Below are 10,533 nucleotides of genomic sequence, written 5' to 3' on the forward strand. Positions count from 1 at the left end.
CACGTGTCAAATTTTTCATGAAAATGTCGATATCTCAAAAACTATAAATTTTAGGAACTAGGTTTGTTATACAAAGTGACCTTAAAATTTCAAGTAGAATGCAAATATGCAAAAATATATAGGGTTTCCATTTAAAATAACGAAGATGGTGTCGACTTCCGGTATAACCGGAAGTGCTATGACCTTGAAAATATTTTAGTTGCGTTTCCCCCACTGACTTTGATAAGTTGCCAAATTTTCAAATTTATCAAATAAGTACTTTTCCAGATATCGATCGCGGCGATTCCCGGTGGGATACACTGTATTACAACTAGTGGCATATATACTTGAATACACCATTCCTAGGAACTCCAGAACTTCGGCCGAGTATTTTGCAAATCCTATAGGTTGCTTCGATTATTTATATATACAGGGTGTGTACTTTGTTTTGCGCCTACTTTGTTTTTAACGAAAACGTATTTGCCGGTTTTGGGAGAAATTCACATAAATGGAAGTTTCTCAAGGACTGTTAAGAGATAAGTACCAACAATGTTAAATCAGTGGAAAGGGAATTCAAATCTGCATCCAATGATAAGAAGAAAAAATGGTAGTTCCATTTGAAAAAAATGTTATACCAGTTTGAATACTTTGAAGTTTAAGGTGCCTCTCGATCTGCGTCTTGTAAGAATAATTTCCTTTCCATAAAGTTCTCTATCATTTGGGCTAAATGATAGAGAATTTTATGCTGAATCAAATGAGGAAAACCGTGAATCTGTATCATCAATAGATTAAAAGATATTTTATTTTAAGGACAATGAAGCAATCAAAGACCTCAGAATGACTAGACAAGTAATTCCCTATACATTGCAAAGGAATTGTTTTGATTTTCCACAACTTGAGACATCCTGCTATTAAACAAGGATGAAAGATAGTTCTTTGTTTACTAGGGAACTCTTAACCAGTGGCGTATGTGTTAAAAAGGGTGATACATTTTAATATTTGTCTAATTTATATATACTTACCGATTTCACACCTAATTTGATTTTAAAATAATATTAATGACTTCNTTTGCTGAATACATTTTTCAGCTCGACGTAAAACTGCCCCTGAAGACCTCAAAACTTCAAAATTATTTTGTCTGAGTTGATTCGCAGCCAAAGTTTAAGTATCCTGCATTCGAACAAACTGAATTGGTCCAAGTAGCTGGTCCCCTAAAATTCCTGTCTGCACATTTATTGCAATTTTTTTTTTATTTGTGCGCCGTATTGCCCGTGGATTTTCGTCTGACCAGAAATGGGTATTATGAATTTCCAGCTCTACATTCGTAAAATCTTGCATTTTTGACGGATAATAATTTGCAAAATGTAAATAACTGAACTGTCAATGCAGATGATGCCAAACGCGTTTTTGATATTCAAAACCTGCGACGATGAAAAATATTGACAATTTCGATTCTCGGTGATTAACACATGTAACATAATTTTTAAACGGATTTTACACAAAAATGGAACATTCTGCCAATCTGAACCAAGAGTACCTTTTTTTTACTAAAAACTCTGAAATGTCATACTTTTCAGTAAAAAGTGAAAAAAGTCGAAACATAAAACAGTTATGGTAAATTATACCCCCTCCCCTCCAGTGTTGGAACGTATGTGATCAAAATTTGTAAATCTCGTTTTAGTAGCGGACTGATCACATAAGAATTAAGCTATACTCGATGGCCAAAATTATAGATAGTGATTCATCGCTAGCTCTTGGACTAGTAAGGGAGATGAAGCGTGCCGGGAACGAAAATCTATTAGCATGTCTGCGTAAAAGGCAACAAGATATAGAAAATATTGAAAAATCATAATAAAACATAACATCTAATATTTTTTACGGTTTGCTATAACCGGCACTTTGATCAATTTTAATTATTACAGCATTTTAAAACGTCCCAGTTGTGTTTTTTTAATTTATAAATTTATTATAGCCATGGAATTAGACCCCTCGTCTACGCTTATGCTATGACGTTTCTCAGGTCGGGCAAATCAAGTCCGTTTACACCCACTAAAAAAGCATTTCCCTATTCCCTACCAAGTGCAAAAGACAGAGATAAAATATAGATCGACGTTCAGTGTAACTCAGTCTATACACGATTATAGATTCTACCGATGTGCATGGCGAGCGGCACAAAGATAAATAATATTGAACTGTATAGAAATCATTTTATATTTTATACGCATTATGGTAATAGTGTTTTTATATTATGTATTAGTCACTCTTTATAATTTCGGCCGCCGAGTATAGTTACCAAATTTCATAAATTTATCTCACCTAGTTTTGGAGTTATTTAGAAAAAACCATCATCAGAGTGGTCCCTTTACGTGGTTATAACTTCCCTAGGAAGAATTTTTGGACCCACGTTTATATAAAGGAAAAGTAATCTTTTTTGACATAGAATACCCTGTAGAAATATTGTCCCCTAATTTCGGGACACCCTGTATATGTATACGGCATAGGATAACAATTTTGTTATTTAGAATTATAGGGGTACTTCAAAATTTAATGATTTCTTTCTAGTTGAAATAAACAATTTTTAAGTTGATCTATAAGGTAGAAAATTGGTTGACGATAATGTAAAATGAGAAAATGAATTTTCACTGTAAACAAATTTTAATTTGTTTATATTAAGAATAAAATCTTGCCACTTGGTATAAAACTAATATTTTTATTTTCATCTAAACAAAGAAATACCAACAACTTAAGTAACAATTTTAGATATAACAAGCTATTTGCTAGAAATTCCAGAAAGGAATGTTTAAATCTGGTGAATTCGATGCCTTACTTGTAGTGAAAACATAACTTGTCTGTTTAAATTAGAAAAATGTTCTTGTTACTGGTAAGTCATCGATAAAGTTAAACACAAATCAGTGCAAAATCAGTTCAAACCTGTGTCTACCACAATTTAAAGGGATCAGTTCCCTCACGTGTTAAATCTGTGTATTTAACTCTATTGCATGAACAAAACAAAGTATGAGTTGCGCAGTGAATAATTGTTACAGATGCTTGTTTATGATGCCGACAGGTTGTGAAAAAATTGATTCCGTTACTGTATTATCCATCATCTTTTATTATTGTCTCTTATAGATTGGGCCGGTCAAGAATCACTGACAAATTCAATGTAAATGGGTTCTTCACTGAAATTAGTTACAATTTCTTACCTAGTCAAAGAGAGAGGTGGTTCTGGTCCCTGCCTAGCATATTTACTGGCAACAAAATTAAATCCTACGGAGGCAAACTGGAGTTTATCCAAAGATATACCCAACGTCCAGAAGCTGTATATGTTCCACATCAGGATGTAATCATCATTGGTAACGGAATTACTATCTATTGGAGCAACCCTGTAGAATTAAGGGATGATATTGCCAATGTAAGTAACATTTTAATGTATGTAAATGCAAAAAGGCAAGTAAAGAAATAAAAATTTAGATGTGTGGGGTAATAGCAACTTGAATCTGTTGATGAAGCAAGCAGTTTTGTTTTGGGGTGATGTTGATTATTTATCGCATATGCAGAGAGGGATATAAAAAATTATTTACACTTTTTCACAGAATGTATTTACGAAATCTTCAATTTTTATCCCATCCCTTTCAAAATAGACCCTCTGTGATATTATACACTTATTCCAACGTAGTTTCTAAACTCACCGGCACGGAAAACGGAATAGTCACATTTTTTAAAATTTTATTTTTTAATTGATTGTAATATTTTTGTATTTTATTAGTGTAAACACCATCAATACAAAATATTTTCTATGATTTAAATGCATTTATAAGAAAATATTTATTCATGATTCACTCAGTCACACATTTTATAATAAAATGTGAACAAAATCAAATAAACGCAAGAAAGTATTGCGGCAAACTAAAGCAAAAATAACCAAACCAAAACTCCGTTCAGTAAAAGTTTTTCAATAATGAGTGTCACCCCCACGATTTCTAATTATTGCATTAATTCATCTAGGCATGCCTAAAATCAGGTGCCTGATGTCCTCTTGAGTAATAAGTTCCCATTCTTCCACAAGAGCATCTTGAAGCTGATTTAAGGCTAGTGGCGCAGGAAGTTGACTGCGAATTTGTTGCCCAAGTATGTCTCGAACATGCTCAATTGGGTTGGCATCTGGACTTAATGTTGGCCACTCCATAACAGCACTATTTACCTCATTCAGATATTGTTGTCATTCTTGCAGTATGGAGTCTAGCATTATCATGCATTAGCAGAAAGTCATCTCCCATAAAACCGACATAAGGAACGACAAAATCTTGGAGAATTTTACCAATGTACCTAGCAGCTGTGAGGGAGCCTCTTGGAATGATATAGAGTTCCGTATGCGCTTCCAGAGAAATTCCAGCCCAGACCATAACTGAACCCCCTTGATATCCAACTCTAGGACTGAAAAAAATGATGATGATGATGATAGGAAAAAAAAAATGTTCTTGTGGTCTTCGCCATACTCTCTCATGACCATCTGGAGACCGCAAACTAAATCTTGACTCATCCGTGAACAAGATGCGACCCCATTTGTTTTCACCCCAAAGCTGGTGATTTCTAGCAAACTGAAGTCGTGCCGTGCGATGACGTCTAAGAAGTTCCGGTCCTGTTGCAGGTCTACGACTAGTCAGATTCGCTTCTCCAGGTTGGCGTCTAACTATTCTTTCACTTACGGTGGTATTTCGATTGTATTGAAGCCGCTTTCTGATTTGTACAGCTGTAGCACGCCGATTCCGAAGGCGTTGCATGACAATAAAACAATCATGGTTCTTCGTTGATGACCAGTTCCATGTTGCCTCCTGTAAGATCCAGTTTCTACAAAACGTCCATAAATGTGATAGACTGTGCTATTCGATATTTGATATTGTTGGGCAACATCGCTGACTTCTTCCATCTTGAATCAATGCAACAATAACAACTGCTGTTTCAGAATTTACAGCCATTATTCATGTAATTAAACTAACACAACACAACTCACAACACTGCTTTCAACCTTTTTTTAACTTTTTGACGTTTAGAAAACAATTTAAAAACATGCATATCTAGAGCCCACTACGAACTTTTAATAAGATTTCTACATCATTTAGCTTTCATAAAGTTTGTGCAAAATTATCAAATAATCTTTAAAGCATTCTTGAAAATTGTTTAAAAAGTTTTGTTTTGCTTATCGTTGCATTATTAGAAAAATAAAACGTCTGAATTGTTTGAAATTTAAGCTTTCCTTGAAAAAAATGCAAGTGCTCCGTTTTTCATGCCGGTGAGTGTAGTTTGAGAAACACTGGTGGAACGCCTCTTTAGATATCGTCTTGAGCGCGGTTTGCAAGTTTACCTTTATCTCATCTATTGTTGAAAAATGTCCTTTGAGTATCGTTGTGAGTTTAGGAAACAGGAAAAAGTCGCAGGGGTCATATCCGGAGAATAGGGTGGTAGCGACATCACAACGTTGTTGTGTTTCACCTCACACAAATTGTGCAAAACTTGTAGGTAGTACTCCTTGTTAACTGTACGACTCGGCAGTAAAAATTCATGATGAACTATTCCATTGTAGTCGAGGAAAACGTTTGGAAGAATCTTCACATTTGACCAGATCTGACCTCATCTTCAATGTTTTCTTGACCTTCCTGAAAACATTTATATCATTGATAAACTCATGGCTGTGACATAGTATCGTCTTCTTTAACAAAAAATATTAGACAAAGTCTCTGATCTGACATTTCCCCATACAAAAAATTGCCAAAAACACTGTGGTAAGTCTTACTCATTCATTCGCAAAACACAAACTAAACATGGCAGCTGCCTAAAAACTAACGGGTACATCACTGACAGTACTACCAATACAAAAAAAATTTACTTGATAAACAAGATACAACACACGTAATTTGAAAATTCCCGTTACATTTTGATCAAATCTCATATTAGTAANACCAGGTCTTATTAAGAAATCACTTGATGTGAAGTGATCTGAACATACAACACTATCTTTAGGACTATTTTCCTTTCCTATACAGCTCAAAATGCGAGAGAGCCAAACGTCTCGGCGTTCAACATTCGAAGGAATCCTAAAATCAAATTACCTAGGTATATTTCCTTTTAAATAATGTTGCCTTTGCAATTCATGTTACTTTTTATTTAACCGTAACACACAATTCACGTTTTAAAAAAATATTTTATATTTTCAATATTATTGCACTGAAAATTTTCTATTTCAAATTTTGTTTTAAACTACCGTTGCTTCTGTTATCTGTTACGCCCATGGTAAATCTACCTACCTGTGAAAAGATCGATTGCCTCCACTTTTAAAGCGAAATCTACATATAACACAATATTTTCCCATTGTCTATTCACAAAAACAATAAAATCTGCCAAAAAAAACTAATAATCCACGGTAAACACAACGTTAAACTCACTAAGGACGCAAAGAATTAATGGCGGCCGACAGTCGTAAACAATAATAAATATCCAGCATAAAGCAAGTACTGTGCGCACACGTTACCACATGTGTTTAGCCAATAGGAGGCTGAGTTCTCAAAATATTTACAGTAGAACAAAACAAACCAAGACAATGCACTGTCTATCCTTTCTGAGGTCGTTGTTTAAAGCATTCTTGAAAATTGTATAAAAAGTTTTGTTTTGCTTATGGTTGCATTATTAGAAAAATAAAACATCTGAATTGTTTGAAAAAAATGCAAGTGCTCCGTTTTTCATGCCGGTGAGTGTAGTTTGAGAAACACTGGTGGAACGCCTCTTTAGATATCGTCTTGAGTGTGGTTTGCAAGTTTACCTTTATCTCATCTATTGTTGAAAAATGTCCTTTGAGTATCGTTGTGAGTTTAGGAAACAGGAAAAAGTCACAGGGGTCATATCCGCAGAATAGGGTGGTAGCGACATCACAACGTTGTTCTGTTTCACCTCACGCAAATTGTGCAAAACTTGTAGGTAGTACTCCTTGTTAACTGTACGACTCGGCAGTAAAAATTCATGATGAACTATTCCATTGTAGTCGAGGAAAACGTTTGGAAGAATCTTCACATTTGACCAGATCTCACCTCATCTTCAATGTTTTCTTGACCTTCCTGAAAACATTTGTATCATTGATAAACTCATGGCTGTGACATAGTATCATCTTCTTTATCAATTCCATTTTTAACAAAAAATATTAGACAAAGTCTCTGATCTGACATTTCCCCATACAAAAAGTTGCCAAAAACACTGTGGTAAGTCTTACTCATTCATTCGCAAAACACAAACTAAACATGGCAGCTGCCTCAAAACTGACGGGTACATCACTAACAGTGCTACCAATACAAAAAAATTTACTTGATAAACAAGATACAACACACGTAATTTCAAAAATTCCCGTTACATTTTGATTAAATCTCATATTAGTAATCATTGTTCAGATACCTGTATAGATCTGATCTATTACATAACATAATAATTGTAAAAAAAAAGAACTCGCAGAATTAAAACTTTGAACAACAAAACTTTAAGAAAAAAACTTGACAAATTTTTATAATTTATTATAAAAACACAATATTTAATTGTTGATATAGTGATTAGGTACTTGCAATTTGCAATAGAGAGCAATGTGCAGTGTCAGTACCAGTTTTAATTTGTTTGTGTGCATAAAGCCTTGTAGACACTTTTGCAAGTAAATCAATCTGCTATTGCGCTAAAAAATTTATTTTAGCGAGATTTCTTTGGTAAGTACTTGCAATATATTGGAATACTTTATTTTAACTTCAATTAAAATTATCACAATTATTGATGTCAATACTATTCTAATAAAATAAAAACAAATGAGTCATATAACAATTAAAGAAAAATTTGATCAATTCTGATATTTTTAAATTACAGTTAACTTCTGTAAAATAGATGTTATTGTTGGTATTGTTACCTTTTATACATGGGTCATCACAAAGCAGTTTATCTCGACAACAACTGAGTCTTTCGCCAGAAATTAAGAGGGTATATGAAACAAATATCAAAGTTACTGTTCTATCGATAAAAAAACAAATAAATAGGTAACTCACCAGGGGGTACATTCCCCCTAACTTTCGGATTCGAGGTACATCCTTTAATACGTTTCCATTATATTAATTAACAAACATGTACAATTCTTTCCTCAACAACTAGCTATACTCCGCGGTCGAAAATAGAGAGTGACTCAGACATAATATAAAAACACTATTACCATAATGCGTATAAAATATAAAATGATTTTTATATGGTTCAATATTATTTATCTTTGTGCCGCTCGCTACGCACATCGATATAATCTATAATCGTCTATAGACTGAGTTACACTGAACGTCGATCTATATTCTATCTCTGTCTTTTGCACTTGGTAGGGAATAGGGAAATGCTTTTTTAGTGGGTGTAAACGGACTTGATTTACCCGTCCTGAGAAACGTCATAGCATAAGCGTAGACGAGGGGTCTAATTCCATGGCTATAATAAATTTATAAATTAAAAAAACACAACTGGGACGTTTTAAAATGCTGTAATAATTAAAATGGATCAAAGTGCCGGTTATAGCAAACCGTAAAAAATATTAGATGTTATGTTGTATTATCTTTTTTCAATATTTTCTATATCTTGTTGCCTTTTATGCAGACACGCCAATGGATTTTCGTTCCTGGCACGCTTCATCCCCCTTACTAGTCCAAAAGCTAGCGATGAGTCACTCTCTATAATTTCGACCGCGGAGTATAGTGTCACCTGAAATAAGTGAGGCTCCCCCGGATGCCAACTAGTTAACATCCCAACTACCGGGTGTATTATAACACCTACCTCAGCACCACCCAGTATGTGTCAATCGAAGCGCATGTAAGACCCCGTAGAACCTACAAGGCACACTTCGAAGGAACCACAGCCATTAAGACCGGGAACACATAGTGCGCCCTGGGGTTTTCAAAAACATAAACGAGTATGGCATATTACTCACAAATTCACAAATCATTCAAGCTAGCACACATGTATAATATCAACCTTATTTTGGCGCTGGCCAGGCACCACTTTCACAAAGAATACCCTCTCTTAGTTTCGGCATTCCGGGCTACATTATATATTCATAAATTACATTATCTCAAGGGCAAATAAACACTTGGCTGGCGCATTCCATGTGAACAGCTGAGGTTTGATTCAAAACAGCCATGATAGTTTTTCATTTCATAATAAAATATATTGATACCTATTATTACAATACTTATTAAAAAATAAACAAGTGTTACACTTCTTCATTCTATTTTCGTGATTTTTGCTACACAAATTCTATAATTTGAAATAAATATGCATATTTCCTATTAACAAAAAAATAGTCTTTATCTGCTGATTGCTAACGTAGAATGTAGTTGTTACTTTGAGTTTTATATTAAATGATGTAACATGGCTTGTTCAGCAACAACAGGGGTAACAATTTCCATTGAATTACATATTTACCGCCTGTAGATAGATAATCATATACGCATTTTTATAAATTGATTGTTATCTATTAGAATGTGTCATATCTTGCATAAAAATTTCTTCTATTACAGGAAGCTTATCTAAATCTTCTACAATATTAAAAGAATTAGTTTTGATTTGATTAGCCATTTTTTTCATATTTTTATTTTGATATAAATATAACTATAATTATAACAGAGATGACAACTGATAAATCTCCTACCTACGACTAAAACTGAAATCACTCTTCACTAATTCTGTAAAAAATTTTGGAATGCCAAATTTGAAATTATTAGTTTTTAAAATTGCGGCTATTATCTCTAAACATTGGACATCACTTTATTATTAATTATAACAATGAATGAAATTAATACAACATAAAATTGAAATAAATACGATTAACTTAATTAATTACCTGTCTTAAATTATTGGCGACTTCACTGCCTCACTGTGTCGGCACATTCTTGATTGCTATTTTTATTTCAAATATCTACAAAATCACAAATTAAGTTAATACACCATTATCACTATCATTAATATAATTTCATTATTAATAGTGTCAAAAAAAAATAGACAAAGCATCAATCGATCAACATCTGTTTATTTTATTAGCCTGTGTCCATCCCACTCCATCCAAGTACCAACTGGTTCCGTGTAGAGCAGGCAGGTGGATTAAAACCAGCCTCCCGAGAAGACATTCTTATGGTTCTTGCTAATATCGACTCCATCTTAATTAGAGCCACACAATCAAGCGATACCAGTACAGCGTATCTCAGTGATGTAACTTTAGAAACTGCTGTCGAGCAGTATACTGGAAGACCTAGAGCTACTACTGTTGAATTCTGTCAGTGTCCGGTTGGATATCGTGGATCATCCTGTGAATCCTGTTCTCCAGGGTACTATAAAGACTTCTATTACGGTTTGTCTAGGCCATTAGGTTCCTGTCTATTATGTCCATGTAATAACAGATCATCAAGTTGTGAAGTGGGATCAGACAATAAAGTTATTTGCAATTGTTTAGATGGTTATTATGGAGAAAGGTGTGAAACTAAAGAACGTGAGTACTTATTGTGTTTA

General features: G+C 33.9%; 1 protein-coding gene across 1 annotated transcript; it reads left to right on the forward strand.

Moving 5' to 3' along the window:
• Positions 1 to 2,845: 2,845 nt before the first annotated feature.
• LOC108916206 (basement membrane-specific heparan sulfate proteoglycan core protein-like) lies at positions 2,846 to 10,513 on the forward strand (the record flags this gene model as incomplete). Its single annotated transcript, XM_018722413.1, has 3 exons — positions 2,846 to 2,860; positions 3,047 to 3,391; positions 10,069 to 10,513. Coding segments are annotated over exons 1-3 (805 nt in total), but the record flags the coding sequence as incomplete, so codon positions are not given.
• Between the last annotated feature and the right edge of the window lie 20 nt (positions 10,514 to 10,533).

Source organism: Anoplophora glabripennis, unplaced genomic scaffold (genome assembly GCF_000390285.2).
Source record: "Anoplophora glabripennis isolate ALB-LARVAE unplaced genomic scaffold, Agla_2.0 scaffold2127, whole genome shotgun sequence".
NCBI lineage: Eukaryota > Metazoa > Arthropoda > Insecta > Coleoptera > Cerambycidae > Anoplophora > Anoplophora glabripennis.